The sequence below is a fragment of the Denticeps clupeoides genome, chromosome 5, assembly GCF_900700375.1.
Source record: "Denticeps clupeoides chromosome 5, fDenClu1.1, whole genome shotgun sequence".
Lineage (NCBI taxonomy): Eukaryota > Metazoa > Chordata > Actinopteri > Clupeiformes > Denticipitidae > Denticeps > Denticeps clupeoides.
Window position 1 is genome coordinate 14,551,661 of NC_041711.1, and position 19,965 is coordinate 14,571,625.

Genomic DNA, 19,965 nt, shown 5'->3' on the forward strand with positions numbered 1-19,965 from the left:
CGAGAGAGTGAGTGAGGGAAAAAGAAAGAAGGAAAAGAAAGAAAAGAGCTCTTTAAAAAAAAAAAAAAAAACAATTTGTTGGAATAGAGAAAAAAAAAACACAAATGAGGAGGAGGGATGAGGACGAGAGATACACCCTGAGAGCCAGAAGGAAAGAGAGAAAAAAACAATAAAAGATGTACTCCACACACCCCCCCAAGAGAGGGTGTAGACGCAAGTGTGTGTGGGGTAGTTGTGATGTCAGCAGTCTCCTCCCTCCCTCCCTTGTTATAGATGCTGCAGCACTCTGCACTGGCCATCACTCAACAGTCAAAGACGAGCAAGTTGAACAATTCCTCTCCGAGCTGTGAAGCTTCTCCGGCATCCCGTTACGAGGCCATGGACGGCATCGCGCTCCTGAGAACCAGTGTCCTCATCCTGGCTGGGATTCTACTCTTCAGCTGCATCAGCGCGCAGAGAGTCAGAGGCAAGTGCAACCCTCATGCCATTGAAAGGATGCTTTTCAAACCAATGCTTTGTTTTTCAGATAGACAGAGAGGGGGGATTCTGGGTTTGCAGATGCTGTTCTGGTTGGAAAGTATTTTTTTCCTTATAAAATGCAAGAAGCATTATTAGTTCAAGTGAGAAATTTGCAGTGTGTAGAATAAAGTGTAAAGTGTGTGTAAAGTGTGTGCAATTTGCATACCGGCCATACCTTATGATCATAAACTACATAGTTGCATCCTGTGACATTTTTATTTAATCACAGACGAAAAGGAACCTTGACAAATGGCAGAGGGGTAGATTGATTGCTTAAAATCTGCAGACATAAAATCTGCTGCTATTCACCATTGTGGCATGCCAACATTCTTGACGATTTAATCTGTCGTATTATTGCAACAAATAGGATATTTCAGAAAATTTTGTATGGTTAATTAGCATTTTTTGCACTCTGTGAATCAGAGTATGTGCTGCATTGGGTGAGGCAATAGAGAGAAAGCATGTAAGAAAAGAATGCCCTGGATCCACTTTGGATGTCCGATTGCATATTCAACTGGCTGGACCCTGAACATCTGTGGCAGAGGGTCTGTGTTTGATCTCCACAGGGAAACTCTGGCACTGGCTCCTCTGGTGTCTGGTCCTGCCTGCTGCTTCACACAGCAGTAATAACCCAAGTGACTGCAGAATGTGCCCTAAGTGACAAGATAGAGAACAGATGTATAGCATCATATATATCGCTGATTAGAGAGTTGAAGCTGGTTCATGTAGAGGTCTGTGATCTGGTTACTACAGACCATGGGGCAGCCGTGTCAGTAGTCAACGGGTTTTTGGCAGTACAAAGACGGAGAGTTACACCGAATCCCTTACAACTGAAAGCAGGGGGTGATGGATAAAAACAACAGCTTCTGGATGCAGAGCAGTGTTTATTTCTATGTGACCGGGAGCTTTCACAGCTATAGGATCTGATTATCTTTGGCATTAAAAAAAAGATTCAATTACATTGTGAAAACAGGACACATAGAGATGCCCTATCATTTTTGGAAAATGGGTTGTGAGGGACAGAGGTTTGTATCTGTGTCTGAAAGAGACATGAGAGCAACAGTGTGATAACAAATGTGAGTGTCCATGAGTGACAGGCAGGCAGTAAGAGCTAGACAGAGGAAAAGAGAAGGCGAGAGAGGAGATAACCTGAATGACCCACCTTGGGTGGAAAAGTGTGCAGCTGCAGAACTTAAAAATCACAGACGTTGTAAATGTGACCAGAAGATATAGAGTATGAGGGTGGGAGTCTTTGCTTTGATTCCACAGTAGGCTGTAAAATATCAACCCCTCTTTCATTGAAGTTCATAAGGCAAGGTGAACATAGAGCACAATATATCAACGTTTAAGCACAATTTAATTAACAGTTACTTGATGCAATGTGAGAGTTTGTTTAAAAGTGTACCAACTAACATCAATCCATAACCTACAACAATTTTTTGAGCAAAACTAAACTGGGAAACCAAAACACATCTGATGTACCTTGAGCTCAGGGAACGAAACAGGACATGGTTACAATGGCTTTTCAAGATGAGGGGGAACACTTGAAACAAGATCTCAGTGCCCAGAATGAACTTGTCTGGTCTGGTCAAAATCACAGGTATTTTGTGAGTAGCAAAGTCTTACTAAATATACCAGCCCAAATTGGGTGGGGGAAGATGAGGGCAGACATATTAGTTCATTACAACCAGACAAACAGCTTTATGAGGCCAAGAAAAACAGGGTGGTAGTAGCCTAGTGGGTACTTGTGTCCCTGTGAGTGTCTCCAGGGGGACTGTCCCTGTAACTACTGATTGTAAGGCGCTCTGGATAAGGGCGTCTTCTAAATGCTGTAAATGTACATTTAATATAACTGTAAAAAAAACTGACCTTTATATTACTATTCTTTCAAATGGAAGCTCAGCTTGTCAATATTTGGTGAGTACATGAACCTATTTTCAAGCTTTTTAGTGTCATGTAGAGACTATCATACCACAGTCATAACTGTGCCAACTTTGACTAGTCCAGCCTTAAAAAAATAAACCCATATTAAAGATATTGATGAGAAATGTTGTAAATCAATGGGAATTGAGCAGCTTAAAGAAGAACAATGTTCAGTTTCAGTTACAATAAATGAAGCTTTCATTGATCATTTTCTTTTTATGTATAGAGTTATAAAGAATCCAGAAATATTACTCATGTACATCGCAGTATGTTTTGGAAAGGAGACTTTTGACATGCTTTGTTTTTCAGATTGACAGAAGATTTAATCTGTTCTGAAATTTGGCTGGAATGACAATAAGCATGGAAAATACATTGAATGATCCGATTGCTCTTGTGCATATCATTCATGTTAAAATAAAATAAAATAAAATTTAAAATGATTAATATTTAGGTTTTGCATAACTATCTGCTAGTCAGATGTCTGCAAATGCTAAATGCCAAGTCAGCATTTAAATGCTAAATGCAGTGTTGGTGATTATTAGCTGACAACAAATTTGGAATCTTGAAGCATGAAGTGTTTACTTAACACATTTGAACAATCTAAGAACAACTTGCTGAAATGATACCAGAAGCGTGGATTGGGGCATAATTATATCTACAATATGACCTTAATATTGACATAGACATGTGTCTGTAGATGGCAGACACATGCAAGTGTACCGTTTATGGTGTTATATAAGCTCTGCTAAATCTTGGCTAAATCTTAATGTTCCTCCAAATCGTTTTTGTAGTGAGAAGACAGAACATGAAAGTTCGCATCAACGCCACCGGTGACACCATTGTGCTTAAGTTTCTTCGACCCAACCCCGACACCAAGCTGGAAGGCTACATCCTTGGCTATGGCAGCAGCATGTTCTCTAAACAGTTCATTCAGCTGCCTGAAAATGGGGAACCCTATGAGACTGAGATTGGTGAGTTTGCATGTGCAATAAGTTCTTCAGGCATTAGTGGCATTGTTACTGCAGGAGACCAAATCAGTGGGCCTCCGTATAATATTTCCTCTCCAGAGCGTGATTTGGATAGTGATTCCTCCCAAAGGTGAAAAGGGTGGAGGATAATTAAAGCAATGTGTAGAGTGTTTATTTTCATCCTTACAGCCATTTCCTTTTTCACTATCCATCATCATTAACCTAGTCTCTTTCTAGAGATACAGCTGTAGGTCAGCAGAAGGTCAGAAAGGGAATATCCTGAAGCTTTAACCTTCCATCAGTGGAGTAGCCACAAAGGATAAAACCCCCAGAAACCTTCACTGTGTATATGCTACAATGGATCTTCTCTTTAAGAATAGCTGGCTATATTTCATCAGATGTTTTTTTTTTGGTGAAATGCTACATGATAAAGTGTATATGTTCAATTATCAGCTAATGCAGTCTTTTAAACCCCAGTGAAGTGGAGTAAAAATCTGTCAGTCTTTAGTTAGCAAGGAACAACGTTAGATCCATCAACCACAGGACAAATGTCTTTGGTACAGATGATCTTTAGGGACTGGTTAAGAAAAGTAATGCAGGACTGTCTATGGGATTTTGGGTCTACAGTGACTGATAAACAAACCCAGAACCACGACTTTGAAGTTGTGAAGGAGGTTTTGAGAAACTGTCCCCTGTCCATAAGGCCAAGTTGACTGTGTGCCCTAAGCACAGGGATTGCACAGTCCAATGACCTACTTGTTGCGAGCTTTTTCACCAGCATAGCAGCAAAACCTCACATCATAAATCTCAAAGAAGATGGAGAATAAATAACTAATGAAGTCCAGAACTTTCCATGTTGGAACAAATTAGGATCAGGTGTTCCACTGGGCCATATGGCTGGAATTGCATGGTCTGTGCTTCCCCTCTGGCAAAGAGCATTAAAACAGGATGGCAGGCGCCAAAACAATGCTCTGCGTTGTTATGCTAGCAGTCTGCAGCCTTTCTTTCAAACAGTCAGCTGGCTGTGTGGCCTGAACAAATGAGTACAGTGTGTGTGCAATCCAAACACACCTTGGGCAAAAACTGATTTTGACCTTGCAAGCAAACCATAGCCAATTCCAAGGGTCTGCTTTCTTCTAAGAATGCTGGGCATTCAGACAGGTACACAACAACAGTCGACATCAAAGCAAATGACAGAAGCCAGTCCCCCCTGGCAGGAAACGTGCCTCAGGTAGTTAATGTCAACATTTAATTAATAGTAATTTAATAATTGAATAATTTAATTTCACAAACAGTGCTACATTTAATGGACGTTCTGTGCATTTGCCATATATCAAAGTCCCAATTGAAGATTTTGGTACAAGTTGAATTTGTTCGTTGGTTCAACAGTGTAGGATTATGCTGTGAATAAGATACCTGCACGAGTATGCAACAAGCACGTGTTTCGATTTTGCCATGGCTGATTTTGTAGCTTGAACGAAGTCTGCGGTGAGTCATTAGATGTTTTCCATTACAGTGCACCTAACACAACCACCTCACTGTTTTCCACCAGATGCAGAGCCAAAGTACTTGGTCGCAGTGCAACCAATTCCAACCAACGACGTCAAGAAGCAATGCACAGGTAAAAGCAGGACTCCTGCATGTGCCAGCAGCATGTAAATTCAGTTTCTGAGACATGTGATCTTCTGCAGGAAAAGTCAACCTGGATAAACCCCTCCACCTCGTGATTGGTTCTCTCACCCCGACCTCTGTTCTATTGTCCTGGGGAACCTTTGTTAAAACGCCCTATGAAGGAAATATCATGAATGACTGCTTAGAAGATGGGTGAGTGCTGCAGATCTGCATCTGTGTCGCTTTCCACGCAAATGCCAACCTGCATGCACTTCCCTATATGCATGTTTAGGGATTATTTCATCTGTACCAGAATTATTAATATTGCAGGATGTAGATTTATACACTCCTGATTTATGTTGCATGACATGTTTCATTTTAGTCACATGGACATGTCTATATGTGTGTGGGGGGAGAGTGGTGGATTTGTTCCATTGCAGGTGTGTTTGTGTGTGTGCACATGGGATAAGATATATATGGAGGGTGTTGGAATAGACTTTGGAAATCTTGACCCAATTCAAAGTAAAAAAACAAAAATGGCAGTCTAGTGCTAGTTCCATCTGTTTACAGCCTGGCTACTGAAATGTACATTATTGAAGAAAAAAACTTAATGACAGAGAGAAACATAATAGCGCTGGCAGGCTTAATAGACTGGCATCGATTTAGCCAGATTTAGCATTACCAAATGAAGTTATAACAATGTGGTTGATCGCTGTGCTTTGTCTGTAAAATCGAAACCAGATACTACACAATTCGCTACAGAGAGAGGAACAGGAAGTGGAACTATCAGACATGTCCCACCAGTGACACAGTGATTGACAACCTCAAGCCCAACACACCCTATGAATTTGGCATTCGGTCCAATAAAGACGACCGAAGTGGAGGCTGGAGCAAACCTGTTATTCACAACACCAACATGGGAGGTTAGTTAAAAAGGTTTGCCTGCTTGTTCAATGTTTACTTGAAATATTATTATGATTGAACATTTATTATATATTTCTCATCCAGACAAAAACATGCAGAAGCCTTTCAAGCCCAGCAAGCCTGTGGTAAATACTGATTTTTGCCGATTGTCAAAATTCTGTGTAAAAAGGCATGACCTCTCATCCTCCAAATTGCATTACCAGTCAGGAACACCCCGAGTCTTATGGAAATGTTCATCAGAGTTTAATAAGCAGTTGTCAGAATAAGAATGAAGAGGTGTGAGGTGAAGTGGGTGAGGGGTGGTGGTGGTGGGGGTTATCAGCAGCATACACACCCCTGAAGTATCGGAATGAATCCTTGGAGACTTTAAAAATGAGACTTTTTGTATTATGTAGAAAATATATATTTCATATATTTAAATTTTGGCTGAGTTGGCGGAAGATGATTTGTGTCTAGGGTAACATTAGGTGAATATTAGATACAGATGATGGAGCAGACAGATTCCAGGGAGTTAGATAACAGATTTAAGGGATGTGGAGTTGTTGTTTTCTTGTATATAACAATGAAACTGACAATTTTATATTTTATTTCTTAGAAACCCGTCATGGCTGGACCTCACACAGTTTTCCCCCCACGAGTTGGTAAGTGCCCTTGCAATGAAACCTTAAAAAAATATTCTAATTGAATCTACCCAAGCAGTTTTTACTCATTTTATTTCTGTTTCATGACGAAAACTGGAATGCAACCGTGTGAATGTGCTTTGAAAGTGCAATATATTCTATGCCACCTTTCGCTCTGAATTACAGCTCTTCACAACAGGACACAGGCCAGACTGCCCGCTCACAAACCTGGTTTTCCTGTAGCTCCCAAGACATCTTTTGGTAATTTCCATCTTCTCTTTCTTGTCCTTCTGGCTTTGTCTGACTTTTTCTTTTTATTACAGTTACCTGCTTCCAACATCTGAGTGTTTTAAAACAGACTGCGATGAATGTTTTTTTCTCATATGTAGTGCCGAAACTCTTCAAATTTTTATTTTCTCTGCTGACGTTGAGTTTTGGTTGTACAACATTATTTCCCACAGCACCTCCCATGAGTCGCCAGGAAACTGTGCCCAGCCTGAACCCAAATGAGCCACAATGGCCACAGTTCGCATTGGGTAACCAATAATCACTCTTTGGTTCTCATTTTTTTTTTAAACCTCAGCTTATGAAGAGCACGAGCAGTCAGGTTATCGCTTGGCTTACAGTGTGGCTGTGCGGGGAGGGCAGGAGGGAGGATGTCTGAGAACATCTGATTGGCTGCATGCCACCGAACGCACAATTGCTGCATGCAAATGAGTCACACTTTGAGTATAGAAGGTCGTGAAAGTCCTGCTTTCCTGGAGAAGATGGAACGTCAACTGGGTGACAGAGGCTGAAGATCCATTGCCTTTGGTCATGCATGATTTTCATGATGTAGTGTGTCATCTGCACTGAACTCTGTGGGTCACTGGGGAAGTCTGATTGCTTGATCATGCATCGCCCACTATGGACTTCATCATCTATTTATTTTTATGCCTTCATATTCTCATGGCTTTTCAATATTGTATTCATTTAAGACTCATTTTGTCTCCGAAATGAGTAGTTTTAAGCACAAATTGTGTAATTCATACTTGTCATTCATTCACATTCACTTTCAATGTCATCCCGAGATTTTGATTTCCAGAGTCACTGCGCACTGAGATGCCATGTATGCTGAGTTAGCACAAGTCTGCATGTGGTCACTGCATGAGGGTCACAGTTCTCTTGTCCTCTCTCAGGGAAAGGCAAGACTCCGGACTCTGGTCTTCACTCTGTCTTCTCTTTCAAATACAATTCAAATTCTTCTCTATCTGTGGATTTCTTTTTCCATAGAGGGATCTTGACTTGATAAATTTAATATGAATAATTCAGTAAATAATGATATTTTGGCTTTGCTATCCAAATTTATATGCGACAAAAATGTCACATCAGTCAGAAACAGGTATTCAGAAGACATATCTTTCTGTTGATTCTGGAGATGATGGAAAGCATTTGAATACCTGTCTATCACTTCTTATTCACATAAACAACCATAAAAGACATGGCTACGAAAAAGTAATCCACATGTTCTCCTCTTTTGAAATCTAACCTGCCCCCCATATCACGGTCTCCTCAGTCAAAGCTTCTCTTCTGTTCTTTCTCTGACAGACACAGACAACCATGTTAGAAATGCCTCCTCCCATCCTGTGAAGATCCCATCTGCCCTTCCCCACCTCCTACCCACCCAACCCCACACTTCCTCAGCCACCCCTGCCCCTAAGTCCCAGTTACATGGTGATATGCATCAAGGACAGACTAGTGCCACACAGAAGCCACATAAACCATCTGGTAAATGCCCCTGTTTTTTTTTTTTCAACAGCTTATTATTCTTCATGTTAATTTTTCTTTCAGCACTTGACATTTTGATCATGCTCAAAGCTAACCTCAAAGCAGACTTTTTGATTCATTTCTTTTTTTATTCAAATCTTGTGCTGATCTCCTCGTTGATTGTTAATATTGGTCTGATCAGGAGATCGGGCAACATTTTTCAAAAACACCATTTGCCCAATTTCCCAAAGGCAGTTAAAGAAAAAGTCCTCTTCTGGACACACTAGAGCAGAAATATCTCAGACAACCTGAGACAAACTGTAGCTCTGTCCTCAGAGTGTAACCTAACCCTCTGCAAACATTCACAGGCTTTCTCTCCCACACAGCTCCCGTCACATTGCAGGAAGGACAATCTCATCTAATTCCGGGCCTTGTCAGGGAGCAGGCCAATAAAAACACCTGGGGTAACAGTCACATCATCCAGCTAACCCCTCCAGCCCCATTCCAACTGTGGCACAGGCGGCTCCACTATCTAATTGCTAAACATTTTGTCTGTCTTGTCTGTTTTCATTGCTTTCCTGTTTTGCCATTTTAGCTCTTACTGAGTCTCTTATCCACAGGAATGGCTGCCATGCTCCATGGTCCCATTGTCCATATTGTGATCCATGCGTTGTGGCTGTGTGTTGTTAAGAGCTTTTGGTCTGCTCAAGATGTCCCTCTTTCTAGCTTAGTATCATTTGGAAGAATGTGAGGTTTAGCCAGACGTCAGGCAGTCCACTTGGGCTAGGCTTTTTTGAGCCTGGCTAGTATATGAATGGGAGACCTCTTTGGGGGGGTTGCTGCTGGCAGTGTTAGTCTGACCAACTGGGTGTGCTTACCCTGTGGTCCGCGTTAATGCCAATGCTCCAGTACAGTGATGGGAACATGCGGGAAAACTGCTGTACCTTAGTTATGACTTTAAAACAGGTCCAGATTTCCTGAGGTCATTCCCTAAAAAAAAAAAATGTTCCCAGGCAAATAGGCTTTTCTCAATATGGCCCTTTTTATCAATCTCTGCAACCCTCTTCTTCACCAGAGCTGGTGTGAATTGGTTTCACACAGTGTCTGTGATTGGGAAAAAAATGTTGGAATCACAATAACAAAGATTAGAATCCTAAAACTGTAGTATCTTCAAACAGAAAAAGACTTATTGATATTATGCTGACATTGTCTACTTACCATCCATCTTACGGACCAAGCCTATTCGGCTGCTTTCTTAGCTAACTGTGTTCACTAACCTCATTGTCCCACCATCCACAGCTGCTGACAAAGGTTCACTCTACCTCACCTCACTGTCCACACACTGTAACCAAACATGCTCCTGTTTGTTCTATTGTCCATCCAGGTAAAGGAACCTTGAGGAGCCCTGCCTCATCCCTGCCCACAAAACCCAACAACTCCATCTTTACAGTGACATCCAGAAACATGACGTCTCCAGGCAGAACCCCTTTCTCTCCTTTCACTAATGGCATGAGAAATCCTTCCTTCCCCAGGGGCAATGGTTCTGCAAAGATCTCCATGAGGCCAGGGGGTAATGGAACCAAAATCCATCTTTTCTTCCTAGCCTCTCACAACTGCCGTATAACTTAACTTTTAAAGCCCTTACACAGAGACCCTTAGCCCTATTTATAGTTATAGCCAGTGGTGGCCTAGCCGGTAAGGAAGTGGACTCATAACTGAAAGGTTGAGGGTTCAAATCTCCAACTGTTAAAGTGCCACTCAAGGAATCATCCCCACACACTGCTCCCCGGGCACCTTTCATGGCTGCCCACTGCTCACTAAGTGTGATGGGTAACATGCATAAGACACATTTTGTTGTGTCTTAAAGCTGAGCTGAGTTACAGTAGTTCTCTTTGAACAAAACGCTGCACTGCATCGTTCGGCTTGAGAGTCAGTAGTTTAACATATGATGTGTGTGCAAAGCAGCTGTAATGCTTCGTCATCTGACGGGTTTATTGGAAGCTCAGTGTCATTCAATTCCTCTAATGGGCATGTTTCTTTGGTCATCATGAGTGCCGACATGAATTGACACCAACACCCATAATTCCTCCCACTCCAATCGAGATCCTTCAGATTTTCCAAAAAGCCCTCCAGATTTTTACTCAGCTAAAGCGCCTGAGAGGCTGTCATACTACACCCTTCATGACTGAAACTTAAAGAGTGTGACTGTGGTTTGGCATGGACCCTTCTCCATAACGTACCCTCTTTTTCCCCCAACAGCTAATGGTGAACATCATAAGGGTTTCGCCCTCCACAAACCCGCCATGTGGCCCAGAATACGAATGGGTAAACAAAAGAGATGATTGTTGTCCATCTTATGTTTTTCACCCATTAACCTCCGCAGTTGCTGATGTGACCCAGCTCCATGTTGGTGGTGTGTTCCCATCCATGCCCATCTGTACATGTTTCTGTTTGTCTTTCCATCAGTCCACCGCATCCACCCATCCATGTGTCATCTTCTCATGTGTCTTTGACTTGTGGTCTTTTTGCCAGCTTCTGCAGAATCAATGCTGCTGCGGGCTTCATAAGCTTATAAACCTATTGTGTCCCACAGAAACATAGTGCTCACGATTAAACCCAGCAGTTGCTATTTTTCGACAATAACAGAGAACACTAAACCAGGGGGAAAATAGCTCGATTGGAAAACTCTGGCTATATTTATGCTTGAGCTGTCGAGCAGGTAATGAAATATTTTCCCCATCAGCTCTTTTTCTTTCAAAATGTTGGAAAGTGACAAAAGTTGCAACTGCAAAACAGCAGGCTGGAAAATACTGAGGAAAAAAAATTTCTTCTGGTTGAGCACGCCAAAATGCAGTCGCAACCCTTCAGTAAATGTCCAGCTGCATAAAGTGAGGTTCCTTTGGGACTGTGATTTTTTGCAGCTTTTGATTGAGGTTCATCATGTGCATGAATGTTTGCATGAGAGTCCTGATATTGTGTACTGGAGCATGAGTTTAAATCATGGTGACAGTTCTGTCACTCTCTTCCATTGTAAAACTATGGTCTGTCTCACAACTGAGATAAAAGTCTACACACAATGTGTTCTATGTTTTGAAATGATTGTAGTTGTTTGAATTTAAGATCTGGTTGTATCTGGTTAAATACAGCATAGAACTTTGAAAAACAGTGGAATACTTGGTTATTGGTCACAATTTCACATGACAGGTTTGTAAGTACTAGTTGTAGTACTGTGGTAAACTACAGTAACATTTGTAGCCACCACTCAAGGAAGGCCTGTAACTCCTCGAATATAATGAGAATAATGATTTAATTGCGGTGCTCTTCCTGCAGCCAACAACACACTATTGGAGGACATAAAGCCAAGGTCTTCCATTGCGGACAGATTCTACGGTAAAGGCATGAACTGAGTTCATTTGAGCTGCAAGCCTTGGCCGTCTGCACTTTTGCGCTCTGATCAAAATCAGCATGAGACCGCAAACGCTTTTGGAAAATCCACAACATTGGTTAGCACTTCCAAAGGCCTTGACGGAGTCTTTGGAAAATACTTTCATATTGAAAGTATGGCATATTTTGGTCACTGGCTAACCTTAAGAAATAGAGTTTGGCTTGTTCCTCACCAGCTTTGCACTCTTCCCTGACAAGACATAATGAGCTGCATTCCATTTAATTGTTTGTTTTTTCTTTGAATAGTTTTTGTAGATTCTTTTTTTTAAGATATTGTCTGGGGTTGAGTCTACAATTAGACTTTGCTTTAGCCTGTTTGCTTTTGGCTGGATTGCATTTATATCTGAAGAATCAAAGAACAGTGGATTGCTAAGGTGGTGATGATTAGCAAAAACTCATTTATGATTGTACAAGATCTTATTTATAAATTTGGTCACTTGGAATGAAGCGCAGAATCATCAGTGCATCTGACATGTTGGCAGCAGCATAGTATGATGGTTACATCTATGATTTTTTGTGGAAAATGGTTGTAGTACTTTTGGAAGTGGGTAATTGCTTACATTTATATATAAAGAATTTTTCATTTTGTTGATAGATACAAAATATGGAAGAACATTGCAAAATTGTCATGTCTGTTCAGTGAAAAACCAATTGACTTGAATGTGGATATTTATGCATTAGTTGAAAGCACTGCATCCTAATTCAATTATTTGAGATCTGGGCATGTTCTTTTGTTGGTTTATATTTGGCAATAGAGCCGGAGCAGTATTTGTAAAGCTTTTGGCCCATGTCCTAGCTGTAAGGCATAGATAAATGGTAACACCCTGTTTGTGTTCATTTTAGGGTTGGTTTTAGTATGTGGAATAAATTGCCCAGAATGTTTCTTACCACAAGCTGTTTATCCCTCATGTCCTTAATTTTCATTTGCTTGATTTTAGAGATTATTATTTGATTGAAAGTTTGCAGATCTCCACAAAATAGGGTGACACTACTATTTCATGGCTTCACCATAGGTTGTAAAAAGCATACGCATAATATCAAGTTACACTGCATTTGATTTCTTTCTTTTCTTTAAAGGTCCTTATTTTAAATATATTTTAAGTCTTAGTGGTCCCCTCATATTGTATCTGAAGTCTCTTTCCGAAATTCAGCCATGGTGCACAGTTGTAGCCACGTTTACCAATTCACACAATGGTTTGCCCAGGACGCGCTGTTTCAATGTGTGTCGTTTTAAATGCAAATGAGGAGGAAAGAGGCGGGACAAGGAGGAGAGCGGCCTATAGAAGTGATGGGGAATTTGCATAAATTACGTCGCCAATACCATTCACCAACCACAGTGTTTAGTGCAACCAGGAAGTCATGTCAACGTTTTTCCAGAAAAACTATTAAACGAACCCACAGCGTCTGCCGTGACGAAGCTAAAAAAGCATGTTTGTGCTCATTTTCACATCCAATCGTCGAGAAATTGGAATGCTTCACATGTTTGGAAGCCATGATGGTCAGTGGAGTTACTTTTTTAGGGGAGGGGTGGGAAATTCTCTGGACGGACAAAGCATGAGAAACGGGAGGTTACCTTTCATCTTATGACGACATAAGGGGCTAAATTCCAGATCCATCCATCTGAGCTGCCACTCTCTGAACGGCGAAGCATAATGTCCAAAGCACACTTTATACATATATATGTATATATATATCACTATTCCTAGCCACTGCAGGATCATAGACTGGCTAGGGGAATTTGCATTAATGATAATAATCTCACATAACAGGGGACCTTTAAAACACTTAAAACTTTGGAGAGCTGCCGCCTGGAATAATTTTATTTTTATACTGTTTTAAATTCCCCTTACTGATTTAAAAGAATGGGTTGTCGATACACTGATTTAGAAGTTAGTTGAGATGTGAGGCTAGTGTTCCACTGTTTTCCAATCGGTATATCAAGTGCAGGAAAGACACCGCTGGCTCTGGCAAACTCATTTGATGCTTTACTCTTTTTTGACCTCTCATTTTTTTCAATCTACAGGATCTCCTGTTCGTACACCCATGAACATCAAGACGAACCTTGTGGGCAAACCTGGTGGCATTGGTAAGGAACAGTAAACATTCTTGTAGTCTGATTTATGTAAGAAAAACTACCACAGAGTGCAAAGAATGATTGATCCTAGTGAACCAAATACCATAAACGTAACTGTAACTGTATTATTGGATGTTTTTGTTTTTCATCAGACAAGACCAACGACGTAAAGCAATCAGACAAGACCACTTTCCTGCAGCCCAACGTTATTCCAGCCGTTACCGCCAAGCCAGCAAAACAGGAACGCAGGACAACAACAGCTTCCCCAGCAGTCAATGGTAAAAGCAGCTAAGTTATTCTGGCAAGTTCATGACTGGCATGATCAAAGATTTATGAAACTGCCCGCTCTGCATTGAATGAGCCTAGGAAACACATGGAGGTACAAAAAATAAGGACAGAAAATCTATATATTTTTCTGTGCTCAAAATGTCATTTTTTCATAATTACGTGATGTAGTTGAATGAGGCTGAAACTAAAATCTCTTTGATGCTTACACCATAAAAACATTTGTTAAAAGAAATGAAAAAAAAACTTCTGTTATATATAAGGAAATGTGATGTTGTGTTCCGATTCTGGCATTATTGGCCGCGTTTAGTCTTAATGGCATCAAGAACTGAGCTCATATATTCTGGCCAAAAAACATTCTAATGTTGCCAGGAGATTATGAAAGCTGCCAGTTTGACAGTATTGAATTTCACAATATAACTTATAACCAATAGTCCAGTGTACACTGGCATGAAATCACCCAAAAGCTGACTTTCCCTCCCTTGGCTTTTTCTTAGAAAATATTGGCCAGAGAATAACCATGACACATACAGTTTTGAAAAAAAAAACACACACAAATCTGTTCCAGGGAAAACCCCTTGAATTGAGAAAACTGGGGAGCAAGCAGGGTGATCCAGCCAACAGGAGGGTTTAAGGATGCTATCCATTCCTACTCATTGGTTGCTTCCAAATCCAAAAGACCGCAAAAACATGTCTCAACCTTGCCAATGTTTCTTTTCTGAAGAGTGTTTTTATCAATTAATTGAATTAATAAAAATAATATGCCATGCCTAAATGCTATGCACTTTTATCTTCTTCCTCTTCCAGCAAATAATTTTGAAACCTGGGAGAACTCCTCAGTTTTCAGTTCTCTCCCCGCATCTGAGGTTGATGCCATGGGCAAGAAACGTTTCATAGGTAAACCAATTGTTAAAACCATCTTTTATGTCTGATCTGGTCTGTTAATTACATGGTAGCTTTTATGATGCCTCCTGCTAATGAAAATAATCAAAGGTGAACTCTCTTCTGCTGGGCTTCAATATTTTACTCATTTGCAATTTGTGATTTAAATGTAATGTTGCCTCTCCTCTAACTAAACTGCATATCACGGTCCCAGCTCCTCATGTTGTCTATAAAACGGATAAGAAGCCCGATGAACCCTGCTCCATCACCACCTCACTCACCTACTTTCCTGATGATGAGCCTGGGGAACAGAATGTCACTGCTCCACCTAAAACAGCACCTTCCAACCTCACAGTGGTCACAGTAGAAGGATGCCCATCATTTGTCATCCTGGACTGGGAAAAGACTGATAATGATACAACAGGTAGGTGACACAAGGAAAAAAAATTGTCCAATATACATTGCAGGCCTAGTTGCAGCAATTGAAAAAAAAAAAAAAAAAAGTTGCAGCAATTGCTGCAGTATCATCACTGTATATCAACACACTGATTTTTACAACATGGTCAGTAACAAAAAAAAACATTGTGTCATTGTCTCCTTCATTGTCTCGTTGTTTCTCAAATGATTCCTGATCCCATTTTTGTTCTGCAGAGTATGAAGTCATTTCAACGACCAAAGGGCCAGATGGAGAGCAGGTCTCTATTTTGACCACAGACAAAACCCACACTGCCGTGGAGAACCTTCGACCAGAGAGCAGGTACTGGGGAACAATTCATTTCAGCACCAGTTTGCATCACAAACGGTTGTGTCTCCTACAGTCAGCAACTGTGAAGCATCTAACTCTCCTAAATCTGCTCAAAAAGCTTAACCCAAAGACAAGGCTAGTGGGAGCTGCAGTTTATTTGGGGCAGAAAAGAAGTGCAAGACGTGTGGAGAAAAATCTGGCGGACAGGGAGCTGCCACGCTTGCGACTTTTTAATGAGGCTGAATGTGGGACGATGATCTGGTTTGGTGTGACTGACAGAATATAAACCAGGGCTTCCTATGAACAGAGCGTGGAGGCACGTGGGCCATCCCGGCGTCTGAACATCTCATATGGAAGAGACATTAGAAAGGAGGCTGCTGGCACGCTCTCCTCTTGGTCTGGAGAATAAATATATCATTTGTCAAGGCTCTGGAGATGAGGGAATATGATCCTCTTTCCGCTGAAAGTATCAACAACGGCAGAGCAGAGAAAACCCCATTAGATGCTGAATTCAGTTCTAATATCACAGTATAAAAATGTTTTGGATATCCTATGATTCCTCATAGATGTGTCTTTATTTTGCTCAACAGCTACGAGTTCAAAGTCAAACCCAAGAATGACCTTGGAGAAGGGCCACCTAGTGAGCCAGTGTCTTTCAGCACAGAGTCAGGTGTGCCTGCACATTCTACGCATACCTATCCATCAAGCATGAAATAAAAGTGAAGCACAGAGCACACTTTAATGCCAAACTAATGCACAATTGCCAATAATTGAACCTGCATGTGTTAACACGAGGCTTGTAAGGTTTTATGGTCTGCTCTGTTAAATAGTTATTTTTCATTAGTAGACGATTATTTGCTCACGGCAAGACAATTAACACAGTGCATGCCAGTTTATTATCTACACAAGAAAAGCGTAGGACGACTCGTGTCTGATGATTCCCTCATTTACCTTTGCCAGAGATGTATGTAATTAGCATTGAGTTAATGATTTCAGCATGACTCTCCATTTTCATAACCCTGGCTCCTCCGGAGCTCAGACGGTTGGCGCCCCCAGGGTCCTGACAGGGGTCCAGCAATGTCTTGTCTTACGCCGCAATAAACTGCTAACATTTGCTAACAGCATATCATAAATACATGGCCAATCACGACTCACATCATCTTAGTGTTTTATTGGGGGAGCTGAGCCCCAGGCTTAGCCCCCACGTTTGAGCTGAACCTCATGAAAACTCTTTATCGCAGATTCTGGTCTCAGCCATGTTTGGCAGCCCCAACAGCTTACGCTGTGCCAGCGGATCTCCACACTGAATCGGCCGAAGGGCAGAACTTTGGAAAAAGCCCTTAAGTCTACACGGCTCTTTAACTGAATTTCAGTTTGTGGACCCGGTGGTTGTTAATGCTGCCCACACACAGTCTCGCAGTCTCCACAGAGTAGAGAGCAATAAACAAGCTCAGTAGCGGTGCATTTTAAACTCGCCATGAACACCTCTCACCACCTCGTTTCTCTGTGAATTCCCTCCTGCAGCGGATCCACGGGTGAGCGAGAACGTCTCAGGTAAGGCTCCTCTGCTGCTCCTCCTTCTCGTGCACCACTCCCAGGTGACACATTCCACACCGCTGAATGAATGGATAATCTATCGAGCAGTGCCGGCAGACGGTGCCAAAGTACGAAGGAAATAAAGACAGAAAGGAGGGAAGGACAGAGTCGTTAGACACCCAGACTGCAACAAAACACACTCGCACACGCACGCTCGCTCTCATCCTATGAGTTCACTTCTTCCACACCCTTCTCGCAGCCAGATCAAACATTTATTCAGGAGCAGCACACGAAGGAGGCCTTTTCTTTTCGTTCGGAACCCTCCTGCCTTCAAATGCAGAGACAATTACCTTGATGTGCTCAAATGTCTGTTTTCACTGGGGCACACTGTTTTTACTGTCTGGATCTGTTCAAACCTAAACGGCCTCTGATCCCCTCAACAAGATGATGGAGGAAACAAATAGAGTCTAATGAAGTGTGTGATTGCCCCTTTTACGGTATATATCTCCCCTTTCTGTCAAGCGAAAGTGACCCGACATCCTCAAGCTAAGCTACGTCATCGTTGCAGTCGAGGCACCGTAGTGAATATCTGCATGTGTCGGCCACGTGGTAAATCCAAGCGACGGCACTTCATCAGCTTCCCTTTCCCTCAGGAAAAGACGCCATCTGGACACAATTCCCCTTCAAGACCGACTCCTTCTCTGAGTGCAATGGGAAGCAGTATGTGAAGAGAACGTGGTACCGCAAGTTTGTGGGGATACAGCTGTGCAATTCTCTGCGATACAAGATCTACCTGAGTGACTCGCTCAATGGTAAGCCAACACCGGTGCTGCACAGCAAAGCCATGTGCTCAAATCTGCTCCTTTTTCAATAACAAATTTGCCACTGTGTAATTTTCCTAGGAAAATTCTACAACATTGGAGACCAGACAGGTCACGGTGAAGACCACTGCCAGTTTGTGGACTCCTTCCTGGATGGAAGAACAGGCACCCAGGTTCCAGCTGCTGATCTTCTAGCAAGAACAGGTACCTTGCACTTTGCCTGCATTCCCACACGGGTTCCTTTGCATCCTTTGCATGTGAAATTCTTGTCTTTTATTGGTGAAACAAACCCACGCTGGTGTTTCCGTACAGGCTTCTACCGGGCAGTGCGGCAAGAGCCTGTTCACTTTGGCATGATAGGGGGAAACTCCCACATCACCTACGTGTCATGGTATGAGTGTGGATTACCTATACCTGGTAAATGGTAGGAACTGAAGTCGGCAGAGAGTTCCAGAGATGTTCGGACTGTCCGGGAGACACAACGGAGGCCACCAGATGAGCTGTCTGTTAGCGTCGGTCTTCTGACGTAACCTTGACTAACAAACCATAAGCGTGTATAAAAGTGTACAGGATCCAAGTGTCAGGGATTTTTATTGAGCACATCTGTCATATGTAGTAGCAATTTAGTGTCATCTCACTATTTATCAGACATAATAAAAGAACAAACAGTATGAGGAAAAGTTACTTTAAATGCATTGAAGTGATGAACATTTAACTAATTTTTAAAAAGATATTGGGAAGCTGGCTCCCTGAAACTATTTATGTATTTTGTATAATATTATTCATCAACTTCTGTGGTTCCATCTTTCGTGTAGTCACTTCGCAGTTAATAAAACATGAGGAACATTCGAAGAACTGTTCTAACAGAGAGGTTCAGGTTAAGCTACGAGATAGGGTTTAGATTTTTGTTTCTATTACATGTTGGATGCACCTCAGCTCTGACTGTTCTGCATTCGGTGGAGGCTGCGGCTGCGCGCTGCACCTGCTGACAAATACACTGGCGCTGTCACCTGATGTCTTTTCAGAAAATCCATCCCACAGGACCCGTAGTTTCAGTTCGCCACACACTTTGAGCTGAGGTACAGTCCGAAACAACAACTACAGACCCACACACACACACACACGCACAATCACGCACCCACAAAGTAGATGTCTCTTGCCTGTCCTCCAGTGCTTGCCTACTTTCACTTGTTAGTGCAGATGTGGAGGACATAACACTTGCAATTTGCACAGCGTAAATGTATTTATATGTATATGGAGAGAGAGAGTGAATTGATATTGGTTGATTTTTTCCGCATACTTACGCAAGAAAATGCCCCTTCAAGCTTGTGAACGCAGTAGTTATGTCACTTGTCTCTGGCAGTGGTGCATTGCCTAAAGTGGGGCAAAGAGTTAACCTAACCAGGGATGTAATGTTTTAAATAAGAACAGTTTGGGGGGTTTATATTATAATTGTACAGAAGTGTGTTAACATGTGTTCATGACCCCTTGATTGTTTGTAACATGATTGTTTCACTTTTTATGCTTAATTCAATTTCTGTATCTATTTTCAATAATAAAATCAGACATTTTGTTTTTTTTTATAAAAAATCTTGTGTTGTCTACTTTCTTCACATTTAGTCTTAGTAGTTAAATCTGCTTTGAGCGTTTATTGAATCACCTTTGAAGTAGAGGCCAAACTTTAATTCTCAACCATTCTTTCTTAAAAGTGAAAGGGAAGTGATTGTCATTGTGATACACTGCAGCACAGCACACGGTGACACAACGAAATGTGTCCTCTGCTTTTAACCATCACCCTTAGTGAGCAGTGGGCAGCCATGACAGGCGCCCGGCGAGCAGTGTGTGGGGATGGTGCTTTGCTCAGTGG

At 41.7% G+C, this 19,965-nt stretch overlaps 1 protein-coding gene across 16 annotated transcripts; it reads left to right on the forward strand.

Moving 5' to 3' along the window:
- The first annotated feature begins 258 nt into the window (after window positions 1-258).
- abi3bpb (ABI family, member 3 (NESH) binding protein b) lies at window positions 259-19,688 on the forward strand. Of its 16 annotated transcripts, XM_028979627.1 has the most exons (24): window positions 259-466; window positions 3,234-3,413; window positions 4,963-5,031; window positions 5,102-5,234; window positions 5,763-5,944; window positions 6,030-6,070; window positions 6,541-6,586; window positions 6,752-6,826; window positions 7,027-7,101; window positions 8,153-8,332; window positions 8,698-8,775; window positions 9,696-9,881; window positions 10,571-10,636; window positions 11,642-11,701; window positions 13,779-13,841; window positions 13,982-14,107; window positions 14,922-15,011; window positions 15,211-15,420; window positions 15,648-15,753; window positions 16,332-16,411; window positions 17,266-17,295; window positions 17,931-18,089; window positions 18,180-18,302; window positions 18,411-19,688. In XM_028979627.1, exons 1-24 carry the CDS (start codon window positions 274-276, stop codon window positions 18,524-18,526), a joined length of 2,667 nt encoding a protein of 888 aa, XP_028835460.1. In that variant the 5' UTR covers window positions 259-273; the 3' UTR covers window positions 18,527-19,688. The 16 variants fall into 16 exon arrangements, with proteins under 16 accessions (XP_028835460.1, XP_028835461.1, XP_028835464.1 ...); XM_028979628.1 differs by lacking the exon at window positions 11,642-11,701; XM_028979631.1 differs by lacking the exon at window positions 8,698-8,775.
- Window positions 19,689-19,965: the final 277 nt, after the last annotated feature.